Source organism: Puma concolor, chromosome C1, assembly GCF_028749965.1.
Source record: "Puma concolor isolate L17-30 chromosome C1, mPumCon1.1.hap2, whole genome shotgun sequence".
In the NCBI taxonomy this organism is placed as follows: Eukaryota; Metazoa; Chordata; class Mammalia; order Carnivora; family Felidae; genus Puma; species Puma concolor.
This window is the reverse complement of record NC_141674.1, coordinates 119,412,953-119,436,248: the sequence shown is the minus strand read 5'-3', so window position 1 is coordinate 119,436,248 and position 23,296 is coordinate 119,412,953. Positions and strand designations below refer to the sequence as shown.

Genomic DNA, 23,296 nt, shown 5'->3' with positions numbered 1-23,296 from the left:
GAGCTCAATGTTCAGCTGCTGAAAGGGGCCCAGATAACCCTCCCCAGCTCTGTGTCTGTAGGATGCCAGGGGACAAGTAGAGAACTCGGCTTCTCCATGCCTCGCTCATCCCACAAACTCTGGCCCACCTCATAGAAGGAGAGGACATGAGGAGAAGCTCAGGCCTCTCTGAGAGATGTCACAGCTGTAATGACTCCTGTAGTGCCCTAAGGGACCACCGCAGGCCCAGTCAGAAGTTGGGCTGGTCTTGGCTGAGGGAGCATTTCTGAATTCACAGACCCTCTCCGCGTCCTCTACTGCTTGTTTGCCCTTCTTACCAAACAGTCTCTGGCATATTTCCATCACACACAGCCGGAAGTGTGGTTTCTTCAACATGGTCTAGTTCTAAGCTCTGTAAAGGCCAGGAGCTTCCCAGGCTTCTTTGTGTAAAGCCTGCCCATTCAGTGTTCCCTAGGTTCCCTGGGGCCCGTTGTGTGGCAGAGAAACCCTTTCCCTGTGACTGAGTGTCCACAGGATAAACCCACTGGTACTCAAGAGGCAGTGAGGACCGAGGTATTTGGGGTGTGGAAACTGGGCACAGTTGACCTGCCTTGAATCCCGGTTCTGCCATTAACTAGCCGTGTCACCTCAGACAGGACACTTATGTTCTCTCGTGCCTTGGTTGCCTTGTCTGTGAGTGGGGATGATCGATCACAGTACCGCCTCATGGGATTAGAAGAGTTAATATCTGGGAAATGTATACAGTAGCTGGCACCCAGGAATTACTACAGCCGCATTGACTATGGTCTTTTAAATTTTTTTAATGTTTATTTTTGAGAGAGAGAGAGAGAGAGCATGAGTGGGGGAAGGGGCAGAGAGAGAGAGGGAGACACAGAATCCGAAGCAGGCTCCAGGCTCTGAGGTGTCAGCACGGAGCCCCACAAGGGGGTTGAACTCATGAACCACGAGATCATGACCTGAGCGGAAGTCAGATGCTTAACCGACTGAGCCACCCAGGCGCCCCTGCTGTGGTTCTTTATTATGTAACTTGAGTCTATTCCTTGATATCAAAAGAACTAGTTATAAAGAAAAAAAAATTTTTTTCCTTTTTGTTTTGTTTTTTTTTTGCAGCAAAAAATATGTTATCCCTTTACAGTGCAGCTGCCCTATAGATTTCGAGTTTCATATCACTCTGATTCAGTCTCATGAAGCCTTTACCGTTGACCCGTTATCAGGTAAGGAGAATCAAGGTTTCAAGTTTCCAATTTCCTCAGAGTTCTCAGATCAGAGAGGATTTGGAGAGTAGGCCTCAAGTTATGAAAGAGAATAAACTTCATTTGAATATGGTTTTTTCACATGTGTAACAATAGCAAATTTGACGTACCTGACATATTGTAAATTGGGATTGGATACCAGAGAATGAGGACACTTTGGGATCATTTGGGTCATGCAGATCATTTACAATAGCATCCAGGTAAATCTCTTTCACGATCAACACTTGAAGTTGGAAACTAATCCATTCCTAACTCTAATTTTGGCTCTTGGTATATCCTTGGATTTGCATTCATCTTTTCATTCAATTTCAAATAACATGGGAACATTATTTCTTACCAAGCGTTTGGAATGTTGTTGAAAGCTCTTGTGAATTTGCTGCACGTGGTGTGGCCAGTCCGTCTTTGCCTGCCCTAAAGGACATAGATCCTGACACTGCTCAGGACTCTTGGAAATGCCGTCTCCATCTGAAGTGATTTCTGCTTCCCGGTTTCCGTCTCTTGATGTTTGGGTTTGGGCTTTAAATATCTGTCCACAGCAGTCTGCTGCGAACACTAAAATAGTTTTGTTTTTGAATGTCTGGGTAGGAATCCATTAATTTCCTGATTGCAAGTGCATAGATGAGTGTTCAAAGCAGAAATTTTGAATTACTTCTACATTATGAAATGTATATAGATTATTTCCTAGGGAACCAGGAGCCATTCTGAGATTTTGGAAATTCAGTGTAGCTTTACCATTTATACTGCATAAAACAGGACCTGATTCTCTTTCCAGAGAGAAGGTTTATTATTTTTAGGCTTTAAAAAGAAGAGAGAATAAGTGGTTACCAAAATTGTACTAAATAATATTACATTTCTGCTTTTAATTATAGTTGATGTTCTCACTCTAAGCTTTTTGGTAGAGTAATAATAGTAACGCTTAGTAACTATTATATACCAGGCACTATTCTAAGTGATAGATATAGATACATTTTATATATGTGTATGTACCTATATATTAAAAAAAATTTTTTTTAATGTTTATTTTTGAGAGAGAGACACAGTGTGAGTGGGGGAGGGGCAGAGAGAGAGGGAGACAACAGAATCTGAAGCAGGCTCCAGGCTCCGAGCTGTCAGCACAGAGCCCAATGCGAGGCTCTAACTCACGAACCGTGAGATCATGACCTGAGCTGAAGTCAGACGCTTACCGACTGAGCCACCCAGGCGCCCCTATGTACCTATATATTTAATCTGCACTACAACCAGGTAAGATTGGTACAATTATTATTTCCATTTGATAGACATAGAAATGAGGTGCCAAGTGTTTAAATAACTTATCCAGGGACACTCAGTAGTAAGCGGCCGAGGTGGGACTTGAAAGCAGTCATTCTGGTTCCAAAGCCTGTGCACCTGCCTCATGAAATACAAACTGAATTTTTGCCTTAACTCCAAAAGGTTATAAAAATTTGACCCGCGAGGTAAGTTGGTAAAGTGAGCTAGCTCCTGCGATCTTAGTCCAGGCTCTGCTTAGAGATTATGGCAAGAAAGAGGAGGGGTTCCTCTTCTGGCCTGGGCCATCAGACCGTACTGGACCTCTGGGACTGTCCCTGAAAGCCACGTGCTAAAACAGATCCAGATAAATCCCAGTGAGAGGGCATCAGGTCACGGCAGGAACAGGGATGGGGGAGCCTCAAGAAGAGAAAGGTACTGGAGGCAGGCTAGCTGTGTCAGTAACAGGAATCACCGTGGTGTGGAAAGGAACGGCCTTGGCCCGGGTGGCTCCCGGTACATCACCAGAGACGCTTAAATATGAAATCGGTTTCTTATCAAGCAGCCAGTTCACCTTCACCAAAGGCTCAGACAGCAGATGGGGCTTAGAGTAGGGCAGTGCCCCAAGATGTTGAACACTTAGGACAGCTATGAAGCCAAGGGAGCCATCCCTGGTGATTTGCATTTAGTAGCTCTGGGAAGGGTCTGGTTTTCTGTACTGGTAACAGGCACCTCCAGGTGATTCTGATATAGGCATTCCTCAGTGGTTCTTGGTAATCACTGGACAAGGTTCACCAGTAAGATCCTGTCCCACCTGATGGTCTATAAAGCTGTTAAGGGAAGAGAGGGAACCACCGAGATTTCCGAGCAGTTGTGATAGGAGCAGTTTTTTAGGAAGGCCAGTGTAGCTGCAGTGTGCAGGTGTGACTGAGGTGGGAGCAGGCAGGAAACCAGGAAGTCATTGTATCGGGAATGAAATCGCGTAGGCCTTGAGAGCCTGAACTAAGCCAGTTATCGGTGCCAAGGAAAAGAAAGGGAGAATCTGGAAGAAAGCTAGAGGTTCTTGTGGCCAAGTCATACTTCTGCCAAGAATTATTGTCCCAAGACACAGAATCGACGAGAAGGGTTTTGAAACACGGCCTATTCGTAAAACCAGTGGAATACATACATAAGCAATTAAGTGCTGAGCATCGATGAACGACAACTGTACTTAAAAATCATGCAGGTGTGTCCTTGAGCATTCAGATTATAAATTGCACAGCCACATAATTCAGACAAATGGGGCCATGAGCTCTTTGATCCACCTTATAAGCTTTCGTTGCTCTGGTGCTTTGTTTGTTGCTTATCTTTTAAGTTCTTCCCTTAAGTGAAATTAAGTTGGATATACCAGTTTGAAGTTGAGAGAGAGGTGGGAGCTAGGGACATATGTTTTGATGTCACCTAGGTACTGATGGAACATACTGCTGGAGGTCTGGAGATGACATCACCCGGGGAGCAGGGGTGGCCAGAGGAGAGAAGCGGATGGAGAACTGAGACCTGAGCACACAGGCACTCAGAGGACACCGGGGGGAAGTGGGTGCAGGACAGAGACCAGGAGGAAAATCTGGAGAGTGTGAGGCAAGCAAAGCTGTGAGTGAGTGAGTGAGTGAGTGAGCCAGGGCTCCTGAGCTTTGGGGATCCACCTATACGATTTCAAATGTTCTGCGTCATGTGGATGGTGTTGCTGATGTGACTGATATGCTTGTACACAAGCAGGTCTCCTGGGCTGGACCGCTCAGCCTCCTCGGTAGCCATTTTATGAGGCCTGGTGCATTCCTTGGCCCACTGGTCTCTCTGGCATTTTCTTGCTTTGGTTTCCCACTGTGTTAATGTACTGATGCGTCTGTTATACATCTTCAAGGCTATGGAATTTGCTGATGACTTTTACTCACCTGGAATAAAAAAGCTCTGTCTGCGAGGACGGTGACTGCAGGTCAGGTGCATGTAGCCCAGGCAGGTGCTGGGCTTTTCTGACTTGCCAGGCATCTGACCTGACTCCTAGGTCTTATACAGTTGGACAGTCAGGGATCACATTTCAGCCAGTTAAGTCCTTACTGCCCCCATTTTATAAATAGGACCCAGATAGGCTAAGAACCATGGGCTGATTTTACACAGTTAGGGCGTATAGTTACAGACACTGTTTCAGGCACATCTTTAGAGGCGGTGGAGACATCCATGGTCCATGGGGTTATAAAGCAAGTTCTCCTCTAGGAGCTAGAAGCATCATTTATCCATGCCTTCCAGGCATTTCGTGCTCAGGCTTGCCAAATGAAAAAAATTTGAGTAAAGCTAATTCCATTTACAAGATACGAATCTGACATAGTGCCCCTGACTTTAACTCAACTGGCCATTTGCCCACTGGGCATCCTTAAGATGCATGTGTGTGCTATAGCTATCAGAAGCTGGATCTGTTGACTGTGCCAAGATCTTCCTGAGACTGGGGGAAAGGAGTGAAGGATTTTGTGACCTTCTTTACAGTGCTGACAAGAAATCATATACAATTAAAGCATCAAGAACGCTCACTCCGTTGATAATTTTGGAAGAGGCAGCAATACATTTTATTAGTGTTGGAGAGCAGCCAAATGCCACACACAAAAAATATTGTTGAATTTGTTCACTTTTGAACACTTGGAGATCCTGGGCATTCACTTGGTGTCCCATACCCTCAGACGAATGCATGCAATTCATATAAATAGTAAATTGTAGCATACAATGGCTAGTTAAGCAAGAGTTCCTGAGGACTATTGCCCAGAATTCTTATAGAAAGTTTTAATACTTTTGTTCTCTTTTTTCCCCAGTGATGAGGCATAGAGCAGCCATTTGGAAATAATTTTATATTTTGCATTTTCTTATGAAATGCAAATTTATGACAATGTGATACTGATTTGGGAGTAATCCCAGAGCCTCTGCCCTCGCTTTGGACCCAGACTACTTTTTGATTATAAGCAACCCAGCCCGGAGCACATCTTGGCAAAGAATAATTTCCCTTACCCCTGGATGAGCACTAGGATGCCATAAAGAGTGCACCCTACGTATCAAAGCCCAAGGCACCTCCATGCACCTCTTACTCTGGGTGGGCCAGAGGGACTTGACCCCTAGTCCAATCATGTGATCTCCGTTGGATTCATTCATACTCCTGCAGCACCTGCCATGGTGCTGGCCATACCCCAGCATTTACCCATTTAAGTTTCAACAGGAAGTGAGGGTTAACTCATTTTTTTGCGTCTTTTTTCTCCAAAGGCTCCTTCCCCACTGGCTGAGGTATTTTATCATGTAACAAGCCTCACCGGCAGGTGAGAATCCATGAGCAAACCCCTTCCTTCCAGACAAGAGTATGAATAGGGAAGGTTGCCCCTGCTTCTCTCCACCTCACTATACACCTGTTGGTGGGTGAGACAGAAGACCCCCAATCCCAGCACAGACTGAGTAGGGGACAGATCAGGATTGTCAGGAGGATGGTAAGACCTTTGGATCTTCAGCACACAAAGGAGGCTCCCATAAAATGTTTCTTATTGGTAGTTAGGTCCATCATGAATAGCCTCATCCCAGAAAATAATGCTTATTATATGGCTACATAGCGAAATGGAGACACACAGATATATCTTTGGCAAGTGATAGAAGTGAGTGAGATACACCAGCCAAATGCTTCTGATTACCTTTCAGGTCAGCAAACTGGAGAAAAGCCAGGGCCCATATGCCAGGTCAGAATAGAACACTTATGGGAAGTAAAGTCAAGAGATCAAACGTTTCTATGACTTTCTAGAGCAGCAGACTTAAGGGTGAGGAAGTGAGAACAACTGCGGACAGGTAATATATCAAATGCAAATGAGTTCCCAAAGCCCCTTATTTAAGGATATATGTAACTAATTTATAGCAGTAACTAATGGAAGCAGGAAAAGCTGGACAGGCAGGTAGCAATTCTTTATGCACAGCCCTGAGGCCGTTCTGTCACGTTGTAGCAATGCTACATTTTACCTGGCGGTTGGTATCTCCTTGATGGATGACAGTGGTTGTACATAGAGTAGCTGGCGTAACGTTAATAATCGCTTCCATTTGCTAATTGTTAAGCACGTGACAGGCGCTGTCCTAAGCACCCTGGATGCTCTACTACATTCCATTCTACAACCCGGTGAGAACTCTTAGCATCACCTTTTTACAGCCAACCACACCCAGACTCGGGGAGGCCAGATGTCTCGCCCAAGGCAGCAAGGTCTGTCTGACTCCAGACCCCGAGCTCTCAACCCCTCCCTTAAGCTGGAAGAGTAACGATACAGGATCCTTGAAATAAGAGAGAAAGCCAAATAGAATTGTATCACAAGACTAAGAGTTTAGGAATGTTCTCTTTTGTGAGAGAAAAGATAGGGAGATCAATAATAGCTCTCAACCAGGCCTTGTGTATTCTCCTTGCCTTCAGGGTCCTTAGGTATCTCTTGCTCAAGATGATCATTTGGTGCATGTCAGTCTGAGCTGGTTTGAGCTCAGTTGACCAACACCATTCAGTGGACTTCGCCCAGAGACCAACTCCTGTGCTTTGACCAAACTCTGTACCCCTACTGCCCATGCAGAAGTGCCAGTCCCAGGGAGGTCCAGGGAGAGGCCAAGGATAGCATGACCCAACCCTTTATCCTGCTGGAAAAGCCTGTCTTCCGGGAGACTGGAAGGGAACGCCAGCTTTGCTTACAGAACAGGCCCTTCTGGGGGTCCCAAGGGGCTGGTATGGGAAAGGCGACTTGCCCAAAACCAGGCAACAGCAACAACAGAGGGAAACAAGAAAAGCTCTGGGTGTAAACTGTGTGTGGGAGATAGTGGGATGAGCAAACGTAAGTATTTCTTTAAGAAATGGCTTTATAAAAATGAAACATGTTTGTTATGAAAATATGTTTCATTACTTGATATTGATTAAAAAAAACCACAACAACAGGTGAAGCCAAAGGAATTAATGAACTTCCTTGATATAAGTGATACTCCTAAGGGTACCTTATACCCTGACTGGGTGGTTCAGTCAGTTAAGCATCTGACTCTTGGATTTTGACTCAGGTCATAATCTCATGGCTCGTGGGATCGAGCCCTGCATCAGACTCTGCACTGACAGTGTGGAGCCTGCTTGAGATTCTCTGCTCCTTCTCTCTTTCCCTCCCCCACTCATGTGCTCTCTCTCCCTCTCTCTTTCAAATTAAATAAATAAAAACTTTAAAAACGAGGGGCGCCTGGGTGGCGCAGTCGGTTAAGCGTCCGACTTCAGCCAGGTCACGATCTCGCGGTCCGTGAGTTCGAGCCCCGCGTCGGGCTCTGGGCTGATGGCTCAGAGCCTGGAGCCTGTTTCCGATTCTGTGTCTCCCTCTCTCTCTGCCCCTTCCCCGTTCATGCTCTGTCTCTCTCTGTCCCAAAAATAAATAAACGTTGAAAAAAAAAATTAAAAAAAAAAAAAACGTGATATTCCTAAAATTTACTGCTAAAAATTAAGAAACGAGATTATGAAAGGTCACCTGGGTGGCTCAGTCGGTTAAGCATGCAACTTTGGCTCAGGTCATGATCTCACAGTTTGTGGGTTGGAGCCCCGCGTCGGGCTCTGTGCTGACAGCTCAGAGCCTGGAGCCATCTTGGGATTCTGTGTCTCCCTCTCTCTGCCCCTCCGTGTCTCACACTCTGTCTCTCTCTCAAAATAATAAAGGAACATTAAAATAATTAAAAAAAAAAAAGAGATTAAGAGGTCAGAGCCACTGCTTCCTTCAGCTGCATGCTTCAAGTTCAGCTAGAGTCTTGGTGGTGCAGAAAGGGGAAGTAGCATCCATAACTGTCTCCCCCCCCCACCCCCCCTGCTCCTTATGGCTTCCTGTTCTGTGATATTATCTTTCCTTATCTGGGTTTACAGCCTTTGCATTCTGCCTTGTGACCATAAATGCCACAGTTGCTTAGTTTCTATTTAAATGGAACCAGGGTGGGGCGCCTGGGTGGCACAGTCGGTTAAGCGTCCGACTTCAGCCAGGTCACGATCTCGCGGTCCGTGAGTTCGAGCCCCGCGTCGGGCTCTGGGCTGATGGCTCGGAGCCTGGAGCCTGTTTCTGATTCTGTGTCTCCCTCTCTCTCTGCCCCTCCCCCGTTCATGCTCTGTCTCTCTCTGTCCCAAAAATAAATAAACGTTTAAAAAAAAAAAATGGAACCAGGGTGTCCCCTCCATTCTTGTTCCATGTTTTCTCCACTCTAAGTTCTTCATGTCCGTCCTTTCTCCTGGCTTGTCTGGACTGTGTAATCCAGCGGCTTGTTAACCAAAGTTTCCTGGAGGCAACATACCGAGAGTGCCTGTGTGTTTGACAACGTCCCTGCAGCCTGTCATCTTGAAGGACAACTTGACTGGGTCTAAAAGTCTTGGTGTACAGCTTTGGTCACCTCAGAACTTTGTAGACGTTGCTCGATTGCCTTTTGCTTTGAACTTGCTAGGAATTCAGAGGCTGGTCGGAATCTTTACCCACCCAAGGTGAATTCTGGATGCCCTTAGAATTCTTTTTCTTTTTGTTTTTGTTTCAACCTTGATGTTAAGTAATTTGCCAAGATATGTGTTGGTGTTGCTCTGTATCATTTGTTTTCCTTGAACATCGCATGTCCTTTTGGTCTGGAGAGAAAGAACTTTCATTATTTTAGGACATTTTTCTTTTTTTTCTTCTTTTCTTTTTTTTTTAATTTTTATTCATTTTTGAGAGAGAGAGACAGCACGAGCAGGGGAGAGACAGAGAGAGAGGGAGACACACAATCCGAAGCAGGCTCCAGGCTTCAAGCTGTCAGCACAGAACCCAACACGGGGCTCGAACCCATGAACCGTGAGATCATGACCTGAGCCAAAGTCGGATTCTTAAGTGACTGAGCCGCCCAGATGCCTCTGTTTTAGGAAATTTTTCAACTATTAAAACTGGATACGTTAATCTTCTATTTGCTTTGTTCTTTCCCTCAGGCATATAAATTATGTGTATGGGTTGGCTCCCCTTTGCCCCTGCTTTCTGTTATCTTCTTGAAAATAATTTAATTCTGTACGGATTCCTCCTTCCTCCCTGCCACGGCTCTCCCTGTGTTTCTCCCTTCCTTGCTTGTGTGTTCTTCACCGGCTTTTGCTTATGTTCCCTTCCTCCTCCAAAGTGGATTAATTTTTGAATTTTCGGTTTTTTGTGCGTAACACAAAATGTTGGCTCCACTCAGCATTTTACTCAGCGTTGAGTAGGGCCTGCTGCCAGCAGAAGGATAACGTGGGGAAAGAAATGATGGCGGTGATAATAATTAACAATTGCAGCTGATGCTTATACGGTGCTTACCACGTGCCAGACATCAGTGCTGCTCATTTTTAACAAATACTTATTTTGAGAGAGAGAGAATGCACGCAAGTGCACGCACGAGTGGAGGAAGGGACAGTGAGAGGGAGAGAGAGAGAATCCTAAGCAGGCTCTGTGCTGTCAGCATGGAGCTGGATGTGGGGCTTGATCTCATGACCTTGAGGTAGATCATGACCTGAGCTGAAATCAAGAGTCAGAGGCTTAACCAACTGAGCCACCCCAGCACCTCAACACCGCTCATTTAATACTCCCAATGACACTTATGACTGGATGCTATTATTATGTCCGCTTTGCAGATGAGGAATCCGAGGCATGGAGTGTTTAGGTAAGTTGCCCAAGGGTAGAGCTGGGATTGGAACCAGGGTCTGGCCCACAGTCCGTGGGCTCAGGCATCCTGGGAGGACATCTCCCATCACTGCCTCAGGCTCATGAGGGCAGGGTGCGTCCTCTGTGCTGTGTGCTGTCATTCTGTGGTCACTTGCTCTGCTCTGTCCCCGTCACGTCACCTCCAGCCTCCCGGTCCCAGGTCTAAGGCCATTGAAATGTCAGGGCAATGTAGTTACTTCTTCAGCTGCCTCCCCCGCTATTCTAGGATGCTGAGGTCACGTCTCTTCTGTCCTGATCCCTGCTTCTCCAGGGCCCAGCCACATACCACGTTTTATCTCTTTAATCAAAGACTAGTGAGTGTTTTTTTTTTTTTTTTTTCGGGGCCATTCCCCTTATCCTCGGGGAAATTTGTTGCCCTCCCAGCTCCCGGCACACTCCCATGCCTTACTTTACACTAGTAAAACCTTGGTTTGCTAGCATAATTCATTCCGGGAACATGCTTGTCTTCCAAAGCACTCGTGTGTCAAAGCGAGTTTCTAGAACCATGGGCTCAGTTGTGGTCACGTGACATTCTGCATCACACACTACTCGCGTTGCAAGACGTGGCTCGTTTGTCAAGTTGAAATTTATTAGAAATGTTTGCTCCTCTTGTGGAACGCTCACAGAACAAGTTTTGGGGTGTTACTGTATTTGGTAAGCGTGCTGCTTTTCAGGCTTTGGGATTGTTTAATGGAAGACTTTCCTTCTCTTCCATTTTATGCATTTGCTTCTTGGAGTTTTGGTGAGTTTTCCAGCAGGGTGTTCTAGTTAGAATAGCTTCGCTTCACCGTCTTGTTCCAGAAATGCTGCTGGGCTCGGTTCCTCCTGCTGCTGGGTTTGCTTCCTGCCCTGTGGCCCCCCCATTTGCATTTGTTCCAGAACTAAGCACTCAGTACTTGTGCATCAGGTACTGATAAGCCCTGGGCTGCCCCAGGGAACAAGACAGTCCTGCTTCCCTCTCTGATGTCCCAGTTCAGGGGAGAGACACAGGCACATAAGGAGGACATTGTCCAGGGGGTGGAAGTGGTTGTGAAGAAAAACAAAATAAGGGGATGTGACCAGGTGACTGCTTTCGTCGGTGGTCACGAACTGGGGAAGGGGGCTTTAAGCACAGGAGCCACCATCGCTATAAGGTTGGAAGCCCAGCATGTCTGGAGGATGTGCCCAAGGGGAGACCAGGTTGGAGAGGCCCCGGGGAGCTGAGGATGGTAGGAGTTAGGGTTTGGTTCTGAGCTGGAAGGGAGTCCAGTGGAGGGCTCTCAGCAGGAGCTGGGGCCTCATGACGCTCCTGAGGGGAGAGTGGGTTGGAGTAGCACAAGTAGGGAGCAGGTTGTCCTCAGGAAGGAAGCCCAGGGCTCGCCTCTGGGAACCACACAGGGAAGATCAGCATGGCCCCTGCACAAGGATGGCATGCAAATTCGTGAAGCATTCCATATTTAAAAAAAAAAAAAAAAAAAAAAAAAGGAAGGAAGGAAGGAAGCCAGGTTGGCCTGGATGGCTGCTGGCTGTGAAAATGGCGAAGGGTGGGTGGTGGCACAGTTGGGCTTTGCTGAGGCGTCGGTGAACTGGGGGCGTGCTCAGGGGGTGGCTCCCTGTGTCCCCGTGAGCGATGGGGAGTGCAGGCGCTGTGCGTGATGCTTCGTGCAGCTCTTGAGTTCAGCTATAAGCATTCCCATACAGTCTCTCTGGCCTCCCCGGAGCTGTCTTTGCGTGCTGGACAGCGCCCAGGACGGTGGCCATGTAACATATGTGTGCTACACTCACTGCTCCCTGCCAGCAGGTTACAGGCTTGACAGAAAATGAATTGGTGGCCTGGCTTGCCTCTCCCCAGCATCCTCCTGCTCAGACTGCCCCTCAGCTTCCCATCAGCACGGGTAGGGTCCCCAAGCTGTTCTGATCCTGCTCCCATGGTCTGCATTTTGGGTACTTGGTAGACAGGGAGGAAAAGGAAGATCCCCCCCAAACTCTCACTTTACTGATTATTTCTAGTTTCTGTCACAAAGGCTTGCTGGAGGGAGAAGAGAATGAAAGATTAAAGGAAGATCGGGGATAATTGGCTGTTAGCATCTGTCCTGCACCTGCTGCGGCTGAGCAAGCGTTGGCTCTTCCCAGGAAGCTTAGAAACGAACTGATAACTGAAAGCCTCAGGGCTCATATTTCACCCCTTTACAGAAAGTCCACAGGCCTAAAATTTAAAGTAGACCTTCCCAGCGGCACCTGGGTGGCTCAGTCGGTTGAGCATCCGACTTCGGCTCAGGTCATGATCTCACGGTGTGTGGGTTCGAGCCCCGCGTCTGGCTCTGTGCTGACAGCTCAGAGCCTGGAGCCTGCTTCGGATTCTGTGTCTCCTTCTCTCTCTGCCCCTCCCCCACTTGTGCTCTGACTCTCTCTGCCTCTCAAAAATAAAATAAATGTAAAAAAAAATTTTTTTAAGTAGACCTTCCCAGGGGCAGCCCAGTCCTTGTCTCATGACCTGTAGAATAGCCTGAGTTTGGCAGCAAAAAGAAAAAGAAAGCAAAAAGAAAGACCCGGTGCTTTCGGAAACCCATCCCAGTGGCTTGGCACCGTGAGGCTGTTGCCTCTTCCTTTTTTAGGTACAGGTACAGTTGTCCCTTAAACAACACCGATTTTAACTGTCTGAGTCCACTTCCAGTGGACTTTTTTCCACTTTTTTTCCAGTAAGTACAGCACAACTGTAAATATATTTTCTCTTCCTTATGATTTTCTCCATAACATTTTCTTTTTTCTAACTTGCTTTATGGTAAGAATACAGTATAAAATACATAGAACTTGGGAGGAGGGGATGGGCTAAATGGGGAAAGGGCATTAAGGAATCTACTCCTGAAACCGTTGTTGCACTATATGCTCACTAACTTGGATGTAAATTTAAAAATTTAAAAATTAATTAATTAAAAAATAGATAAGATGAAACACATAGAACTTATAAATGTGTGTTAATTGTTTATGTTATTGGTAAGGCTTCTGGTCAACAGTAGGCTATGAGTCATTATGTTTTGGGGGTGTTAAGAATTATATGTAAGAGGGGCGCCTGGGCGGCTCAGTCGGTTAAGCGTCTGACCCTTGGCTTCGGCTGGAGTCATGATCTCACGGTTTTGTGGATTTGAGCCCCTCATTGGGCTCTTCACTGAAGGTACGGAGTCTGCCTGGGATCCTCTGTCTCCCTCTCTCTGCCCCTCCCCCACTCGCGCTGTCTCTGTCTCTCTCAAAATAAATAAATAAACTTAAAAAAAAAAGTTGTATGTAGGTGTTCAACTTCACAGGGGGTGAGTGCTCTTCCCCCTCATGTTGTTCCACAATCAACTGTGTAAGTTTTTCCAAAAAATACTTCCTCTTCTTGACATCTTGGGTTTTTTTTTTTTTTAACTTTAACAACAACAAAAATAGTCTCCATGCCCATGGTGGGGCTGGAACTCATAACCCCGACATCAAGAGTCGCACACTCCACCGACTGAGCCAGCCAGGGGCCCCCTCCTCCCGACATTTTAACGATAATATAATACAGAATAAGTCATTACTCATTATATTTGGCACAAATGTTGGGAAGGACACATTTATAGGACACACACTGCCTCCTAAGTAAGCATTATCCCAGACTTTATACACTGTTTTCTCCTTTAAACCTTGTCCCATCCTACAGCTGAGAAAATTGAGCCTCGGGTAACATAACAAGCCAAGTCACAGAGCTTGTATGGGGCCCAGTGAGCCAGGGTCTCTGTTGTCCACACACCCTGGGCAGTGGCTTGATCTGTGAGTGTCCCTGTGGACGGCATGTGGTTCATAGTGGTGAGTCTCGAAGCCCTCCCTTCTGTGATCCAGTGAATCGAAAACACCGAATTTGTCAACGGCTTGTTCGTGGACAGTTTTTAAACTATGCGCTATTAAATCCCTACCCGAAGCTTAGGCAGATAAAGAAATTTACCCCACATCGCACAGCTTGTAAAACCCTAAATCCTGGAAGATTAAAACCAATACTTACTAACACTTCAAGCATGAGGGCTTTGTGATAATTTAGGGAAGATGATCTGTGCTTTCTGAGAATTTGAAATAAAAAGTTACTTAAAAAGGATAACAATATTGTAATGACATTATATGGACGTGAAAGAAGAAATGTTTAAAAAATGATCCCCCCCCAAAAATAATAAATAAATAAAAATAAAAAATGATCCCCATCTTGGGCCTAACCACCCTAACAAATCTCCTGTGGGTGGCTGGCCATGTTTATGCATACTTTACATAATTATAATCAAGGTCAGGGCGCCTGGGTGGCTCAGTCGGTTGAGCATCAGACTTCGGCTCAGGTCATAGTTTTGTGAATTCGCGTCCTGCTTCAAGCTTGCTGCTGTCAGCATGGAGCCTGCTTTGGATCCTCTGTCCCCCTCTTTCTCTGCCCTTCCCCTGCTCGCACTCTCTATCTCTCTCAAAAATATATAAAAAAACAAAAATCAAGGCAAAGATCCAGTGGTATTTTCTGGTCACTTCATGAATCATTATAGTATTTTTTAGTGTTGCTACGTTTTCTTCGTTATAGCCATTTTACTGATAGACTAGGATTTTCTTAGCCTCTAGTTCATTTCTCAGTTTTTCTCTCCTCTCTCTCTCTGCCCTACACCCTCACTGCCCTGCAATTTAACATTATCCCTGCTGATCTAAGGGCAGTGATCTGAAATTGCCCCCAGAGTGGACGGAACCCATAAAATCTTGGTTTGGGCTTTTTAAAATAAAGTAGTAATTGGGGGGGAGGGGTGTTTCTTACTGTTAAAACATGAAACTTGCTCTCCTTCCTCCCACCATTAGTTTTTGCCAAGCAGTAAGCCAGGACTGCTAAGCACACCTTTAAGAGCTGTTAACATTTGACAATCAGCCGCAACCAAGTTCCGTTAACGGAGCTGTGCTAACTGGTGTCCCCGTTAATGGAAAAAGCATTGTCCACTCTGGTTGCCCAGGTTACGCCTCCAGTGTGTTTTATGTATTAGGTGTGGGCCGGGAGCACTGAAAAAATAAATCAGCCGGGTCAAGGCAAACATTAATCCTTGCTCCAGAGCTTGTTCTTATTATTTTAAGTTAATGAGCCGGAGCAGAAGCAGTCTAAAGCCCCCCAGTGAACTTCGGGTCAGATGATGTTTTATTTTCTGACCGGGTGGGTGGTCAAGGTATGGATCTGTAGCACATGGGTTTGTATTCAGCTGATCCTAGGTTGGCCTATAGAACCGAGCTCTTCTGCTGATTCACTCTGCCCTGCAGGGAGTTCTTGGGTCACTAGTGGATGTCATTTAAAGGTTTAGACTTCTGCTCTCAGGAAGTTGACCCATACCTATTTCTGAAGCACTGAGCTAAGGGTCTGGGATGGTAAATGAGATTTGGGGCCTGCTGCCAGCCTTAGGGGTGTGCAGTCCAGGGGGAGAGCTGTAAACTTGAGCAGGCCAACAGTTCAGGTGGCCCTTGGGCTGATACAAGTTTAAGGGAGTGAAGGCTCCTAGGGATGAGGAGTCAGGAGGAGTTTCACTGGATACAGAGGTTGAGTGAGTGAATGAAACTTGGTTCATTCACTCACTCAACTAGTATTTATTGAGCTGGGAACACAGTAATGAACAAGTTCCTACTTTTGTAAAACTACGTTTGAGTCTAGGAGAAGGCAGATGGCAAAAAGAGGTCATTTCAGAGAGTAGGATTAAAAAAGTTAAAGAGGGGGCACCTGGGTGGCTCAGTCGGTTGAGCATCCAACTCTCGATTTTGGCTCAGGTCAAAATTGATCCCAGGGTTGTGGGATCGAGCCCCATGTTGGGCTCTGTGCTGAGCGTGGAGTCTGCTTAAGATTCTCTCTCCCTCTTCCCCCTTCTCCTACTTGCTCTCTGTAAAAAAAACAAAAACAAAAAAACAAAAACAAAAACTAAAACTAAAAGAAGATCTAGAGAAAGGGAATAGCACGTGCCAAGGCCCTGAGGCAGCAGGAGCCCAATGTGTATGACCTTCTTTCAGGTCTCAGCTGCAACATCTCCTCACTAGAGAAGCCTCCTGTTCATTATGTCTCAAATGGAGCATTTCATTTCACTTGCTTCCCCCATACGTTGCTTTACTTTTCTTGCTGGTATTCGTAACATGACTTTATATTTTATATTCATCTATTTGTTTGTTTGCTTTCAGTCCCCAGCTAGAATGTAAAGTCTGTGAAATCTGGGACTTTGTTTTGTTTATTGCTGTTTCTCAGGTGCCTAAAACGTTGCCTGGAACACAGTAAATGCTTAGTGAATGCCTGGATAGGCACATAAAAGGTCCATGTGGTTGTGCATAGAGAACAAGGAAGACAGCGGGACAAGATTGAGAGGACGGTGAGATGAGAAGGAGGGTATGCCAAGCAATTTGGAGGGAAAGTATAAGGCCTCTGCAGGGATAGTGCAAAGACCAGACACATGAGGGCATAAGGAATCATCTAGAAGGCAAACCAAAGAGCCTTCAGTGGAAATCAGAGAGAACATTAACCCTTCTTGTATCTACTACATTGATCCTTCCTCCCTCTCTTCCTCCTTTTCTTTCTCCCTTTTCTTTCCCTTTCCCTGTTATTGAGCACTTACTAAGCCCTTTTGGCATCAGAGATAGAAAAGAAAAATAAGGTAAGCTGGGATATTTGACTTCAGAGAGAGAGCAGTAGTCCATCCCAAAGATTTGGAAGGAGAAAATCCAATTACACCAAAATGCAGGAAACTGAATTACCTGGACAGAAACTTTTATGCGTGTTCCTAGCTATTCTTTGTTGCTTACAGCATTAACATCGACGAGTGGTAATTGGCTTAAAGATGATAGTTCTGGGAGTTCACGTCTGACTCGCTAATGCTGATGGACATATATCTATATAAGTGACAGTCAATTATTATGAAGGATTAACATAGCAGTTGGTAAATAAGATCAGTGTAAACATGTAGAAGTCGGTTCACATGGATTTAATGAAAAGAGCATGGAAATACTTGTACTTACCATGGGAAGAACATGTTTGTGTGTGTATCAGCCTCTTTGACTGGACTTCGCAAGACAAGAAAGAATCGTCTCTTTTCTTTCCCCTCAGGACTAATCCCGGCTAACGGGAAGATGAATGTGACCGTGAAGTTCACACCATTTCACTATGGGATTGCGCAAATAAAAATGCAGCTATGGATCTCACAGTTCAACTCTCAACCATACGAATGTGTCTTCACCGGAACATGCTGTCCCAACGTGGCTTTACCGTATGGCTGCTTTGGAATGTCTTTTGTTTCTTCCTAAAATTTGTTTAAAGTAATTCCTAAGTCGCCATTTCTTCCCATTCTTTCTTTCTTGTAGCAGAATGCCATTACAACCGTACGTAAGATGATGAGCTTTCATAAAATACTCTTTAAAATATGGGGCGCCTGGGTGGCTCAGTCGGTTAAGCGTCCGACTTCGGCTCAGGTCACGATCTCGCGGTATGTGCGTTCGAGCCCTGCGTCGGGCTTTGTGCTGACGGCTCATAGCCTGGAGCCTGTTTCCGATTCTGTGTCTCCCTCTTTCTCTGACCCTCCCCCGTTCATGCTCTGTCTCTCTCTGTCTCAAAAATAAATAAACGTTAAAAAAAAATTGAAAAAATAAATAATAATGCACAGAATAGCTCTAGGCTTGTAGCGGTAGTTGTTCCTACTGAGAGGGGAAGAGATGACCAAGAAAAGGTGGTTTGAGGGATACTTGCTTTTACTGATTACTACTGCTGGGCTGGTTGAGTTTTGACCTTATGCATGTATTTCATGTATGTACATTACACATTACATACATGATCGTATGTATGTATTACACTCTATTTTATTTTTTTTTAAGTTTATTTATTTATTGAGAGAGAGAGTGGGGGAGGGACAGAGAGGGAGGGATTGAGAGAGAATCCCAAGTAGGCTCTGAGCTATGAGTGTAGAGCCCGATGCAGGGCTTGAACTCCCACACTGTGAGCTCGTGACCTGAGCCAAAGTCAGATGTTTGACTGAGCCACCCAGGTGCCCCTACACTCTATTTTAAATTTTTTTTTAACGTTTCTTTTTTTTATTTATTTTTGAGACAGAGAGAGACAGAGCATGAACGGGGCAGGGGCAGAGAGAGAGGGAGACACAGAATCGGAAGCAGGCTCCAGGCTCTGAGCCATCAGCCCAGGGCCCGACGCGGGGCTCGAACTCACGGACCACGAGATCGTGACCTGAGCTGAAGTCGGACGCTTTAACCAACTGAGCCACCCAGGCGCCCCCCTACACTCTATTTTAAATGTAAATCATAAGACAGGAACAGCATAACTATTTTCAAATTTTCAACATGACATCATTTTTCTTAATGTTTATTTATTTTTGAGAGAGAAAAAGAACACAAGTGGGGGAGGGTCACAAGGAGGAGGAGGAACAGAGAGAAAGGGAGACACAGAATCCAAAGCAGGCTCCAGCTCTAAGCTGTCAGCACAGAGCCCGACGTGGGGCTTGAACTCATGAACTGTGAAATCATGACCTGAGCCAAAGTTGGACGCCGACTGAGCCACCCAGGTGCCTCAATATAATGTTATAATTAGTTGAGTGCCTGCTGTGCGCAGTGTCCATTGCAAAGCCCTATGGGACACAGTCTACACTCTGAAGACACTCACAGCAGAGGAGCTAAAAGAAGTCAGGTATAACAAGTGACTTCAACATAAGGCAAACATGAAAATGTGCCACATGGGAGGTTTTTTTTTTTTTTTAACTCATCAGCATTCACAGAGTAAAGGTGTGAAATGAGATTCAGTTTTACTTTGTAACAAATTTTTTCTGAACTTCGATTTCTATTTGACTGTGAGCGTGTATTTTTATATCCCAATATATCTGGTTAAAGTTACACATTTTTCCTAACACGCGTGATTTGTATAAAAGCTAAAGGAAAACTTGTCACAGCATAAGGAAAACCCTTACAGATGTTTTGAAAAGGATAAAGAGGGGCGCCTGGGTGGCGCAGTCGGTTAAGCGTCCGACTTCAACCAGGTCACGATCTCGCGGTCCGTGAGTTCGAGCCCCGCGTCGGGCTCTGGGCTGATGGCTCGGAGCCTGGAGCCTGTTTCCAATTCTGTGTCTCCCTCTCTCTCTGCCCCTCCCCCGTTCATGCTCTGTCTCTCTCTGTCCCAAAAATAAATAAACGTTGAAAAAAAAAATTTAAAAAAAGAAAAGGATAAAGAAATATCTGGAGTTTCCTTTTCACATAGAGATACACATCCCACGTTGACATCATTAAGCATATTGAAAGTAGAGTAACACCCCCATATCAAAATATGAACGAACTCCATGATTATATATTTATGTCATGACTTTCTTCCTAAAAATTCAAAGCAGACTAAATCAACTGTAGGATGTTAGCGTGGCCTGCTGAACCCGAATCCCGCAAGTAACCACGGTAGAAATAAAATCATCCTGGCAATGAGCAAGTAGCATTGGATATGAGGGAAAGACCGTAGTAATTTTTCTGGTATTAGGTAACTGGCCACACAAAATGCTATTTGCTGGCTCATGTCGTATGCTGTGATGTGCAAATGGCTTTCGTAAAGACCTCACTTGAGTGGATTGTTGCTTCCCAAGACGTGTTCTTCTTTTTTTTTTTTTAATTTTTTTTTAACGTTTATTTATTTTTGAGACAGAGAGAGACAGAGCATGAACAGGGAGAGGGTCAGAGAGAGAGAGGGAGACACAGAATCCAAAACAGGCTCCAGGCTCCGAGCGGTCAGCACAGAGCCCGACGCGGGGCTCGAACTCACGGACCGCGAGATCGTGACCTGAGCCAAAGTTGGACGCTTAACGGACTGAGCCCCCCCCAAGACATGTTCTTAAATATACGAGGGCGTTGTATGGTAGAAGCACCATGCAAATGCAGACATACCCTGTTTTTAAACTACCATGTTTTGGTCACCCAGCTGGAATTTAATGTCTCATTTAGTACACTGTTGATGTTTTCAAGGACTGTGCCTCAAGACCTACGTATCTCCCCAGACTGTAGATAGTACTAGAACATATAAATTCCACCATGAAGGAAGAAAATTATCCTGGCCTCAGTGTTCTCTGAAAGATTCATAGGTTGCTGGGTCTTGTTTGGTTTTTGTCATTGCAGAATATGGTGTATGATGGAATTCCTCAAGTTCCCCGAGTAACTCCTTGATAAAATTTACCATTTTCTTCGACCCCTTTGTTTCCATCGTCAGCCGTTAGATTGCGTGAGGAGACTGTTTTTCCACGCCTTCAAAGATGTGGAAACAAAAATGTTTCCCAATATTTATAGCAGAGGTGGTGTCAACGCTCTGATGAGATGTGGACACTGGGCCACAGCTCGCCCCCTGACCCACTGCCTCTGCCCTGCACGTCGCAGCCCATCAGTCAGTGTGTGTCTTGCCAAAGGGCATGTTCTCTCAGGCTATCGACCTTTCAAGATACTCTTATGTAGGCAATGTTAAGTTTGAGATTGCTGGTGTGTCCCATGTTGTGCAGTGGGGGTAGGGGTTCAGCATGTGTATTGTGATTGTCAGAGTGAATAAACGTTAGGGGTGCCTGGGTGGCTCTGTCCATTAAGCGTCCAACTTCGGCTCAGGTCATAATCTCACAGTTCGTGGGTTCGAGCCCCGCGTCGGGCTCTGTGCTGACAGCTCAGAGCCTGGAGCCTGCTTCGGATTCCGTGTCTCCCTCGCTCTCTGCACCACCCCCCCCCGCTCGTGCTCCATCTCTCTCTTTCAAAAAAATAAACATTAAAAAAAATTAAGAATGAGTAAACGTTAGGGTATTCCTTTTTCTGTAATATCATGAACATAAGTCATTTTGCAAAACAAGTGTTCACATATTATAGCTTGAAGAAATGCCTCACAGTATTGAACGTGACGCAGTTCTACTACATCTCGTAATAAATAAGTCCGGTAGCTTCTGTAGGCACGGTAATAGCACTGCCTATACCTACATATGTCCAAGACAGTTTTCAGTTGCAGAAAAGATCTCAAATATTAGTCCGAGTTGCTTTTTAAAAGATCTTCCTGGCAGTGCCTGGGTGACTCAGTTGATTGAGAATCTGACTCTCGATTTTGGCTCAGGTCATGATCCCAGGGTCCTGGGATCAAGCCCCACGTTGGGCTCCAAGCGGAGCGTGGAGCTTGCTTGAGATTCTCTTCTCTCTCCCACCCTCTGCCCCTCCCCCTCACGTACACGTGTGTGTGTGTGTGTGTACAAGTGCACTTTATCTTTCTAAAAAAAAAAAAAACTTACTGTAAACAGTGGCCATAATCATTCTTTTACTAGGAAGATAAATCAGTATAAGATTTTTTTTTAGTGTAGTAGATTTAGCTGTTGAAAACCAACAGCCTAGAAATGAATCACACTAGACTGTGAGAGCATTTTTCAGTGTGTCACATTGTCCTCTTGTTATATTCTTCGAGAAGGTAAAGAAAAGCACCCATTGGTAGACTGTTTTGACACATATGATTATACGCTGGTATACTGATATTGCATTTATTTTAGTAGACCACTGTTTTACTTTTTTTTTAATATAAAGCTTGCTTTCTTTCTTTCTTTCTTTCTTTCTTTCTTTCTTTCTTCCTTTCTTTCAGTAGGCTTCACGCCCAACGTGGGGCTTGAACTCCCGACCCTGAGATCAAGAGTTCCGTGCCCTACCGACTGAGCCAGCCAGGCGTCCTAGTAGACCACTGTTTTAGCACATAAATTTATTTTCAGTGCAGATATAGTCATTAATTGACCAAAAGCCATGGTATTACCAGAAGGAACATTAAAAATAGAAAGCTTGTGGGGCACCTGGCTGACTCAGTCAGTAGAGCATGTGACTCCTGATCTCGGGGTTGTAAATCTGAGCCCCCACATTGGATGTAGTGATTACCTAAAAAAATCCTTTAAAAAATAGGAACCTTGGGGTCCCTGGGTGGCTCAGTAGGTTAAGCGTCCGACTTCGGCTCAGGTCACGATCTCACGGTCCGTGAGTTCGAGGCCCGCGTCGGGCTCTGTGCTGACAGCTCAGAGCCTGGAGCCTGTTTCAGATTCTGTGTCTCCCTCTCTCTGCCCCTCCCCCGTTCATGCTCTGTCTCTCTCTGTCTCAAAAATAAATAAACGTTAAAAAAAATTAAAAAAAATAGGAACCTTGCATTGTTGGATCATATACTAATTTAATACCTGTTTTAAACTATAGATTAGAAGAATTTGAAAGATTAAATGCTCTTTCTAAGAGAGTGGATGTTCCTCCAGAAAAGGCAATGACACACATAAATTTTCACCGCCTGCCACCAAAAATAAAGCCCCCAAAGATTAAGGTAACGTGCGCATTACACTCAACACGCTGGAAGGAATGATAGAGAAGCAAGATAAGTGACTTTTCCTTCCTGATTTGGTCTCAGGAAATTGAATATCATGACTTGAGATTTCCAGTGGATTTATCAAATCCGTTTGCTGTGGCAACTGTTTTAAACCAAGAACCAGGGAAATTGAAGATTAAAGAATTAAGAGAAGGTAACTGGTCGATTCATTATAAATCAGCCCCTGGCGGAACAGGAAAGAATTATTGCTTGTCGCATTTAAAAAAAAATTTTTTTTAATTTTATTTTTACATTTATTTATTTTTAAGAGACAGAGTGAGACAAAGTGAGAGTGGGGGAGGGGCAGAGAGAGAGGGAGACACAGAATCCGAGGCAGGCTCCAGGCTCCGAGCTGTCAGCCCAGAGCCCGACGCGGGGCTCGAACTCATGAACCTCGAGATCCTGACCTGAGCCGAAGTCGGACGCTCAACCGACTGAGCCACCCAGGCGCCCCACTGCTTGCCACATTTACTGTTAATGAACAGTAGCAAAGAAGCTGAGATTGCTGTTGTGTTTTGCCATTAGAAATTTGTTTTTGGGGGCGCCTGGGTGGCTCAGTCGGTTAAGCGTCCGACTTCGGCTCAGGTCATGATCTCACGGTCCGTGAGTTCGAGCCCCGCGTTGGGCTCTGTGTTGACAGTTCAGAGCCTGGAGCCTGCTTCCGATTCTGTGTATCCCTCTCTCTCTGACCCTCCCCCGTTCATGCTCTGTCTCTCTCTGTC

At 45.4% G+C, this 23,296-nt stretch overlaps 1 protein-coding gene and 1 pseudogene across 10 annotated transcripts in view; both read left to right on the top strand.

Annotated features, from left to right (window-relative positions):
- Positions 1-23,296, top strand: part of CFAP221 (cilia and flagella associated protein 221) — a 108,661-nt gene that overhangs the window by 37,286 nt on the left and 48,079 nt on the right. For 8 of the 10 annotated variants that reach the window (XM_086718427.1, XM_086718425.1, XM_086718423.1 and 5 more), the window contains 4 exons: positions 1,111-1,214; positions 17,301-17,460; positions 22,412-22,532; positions 22,617-22,728. In XM_086718427.1, coding sequence (XP_086574553.1) covers positions 1,111-1,214; positions 17,301-17,460; positions 22,412-22,532; positions 22,617-22,728 — 497 coding nt within the window. The remainder of the gene's footprint in view (positions 1-1,110; positions 1,215-17,300; positions 17,461-22,411; positions 22,533-22,616; positions 22,729-23,296) is intronic. The other 2 variants (XM_086718428.1, XM_086718426.1) reach the window with 2 other exon arrangements.
- On the top strand, positions 11,569-11,662 carry LOC112849085 (U6 spliceosomal RNA; annotated as a pseudogene).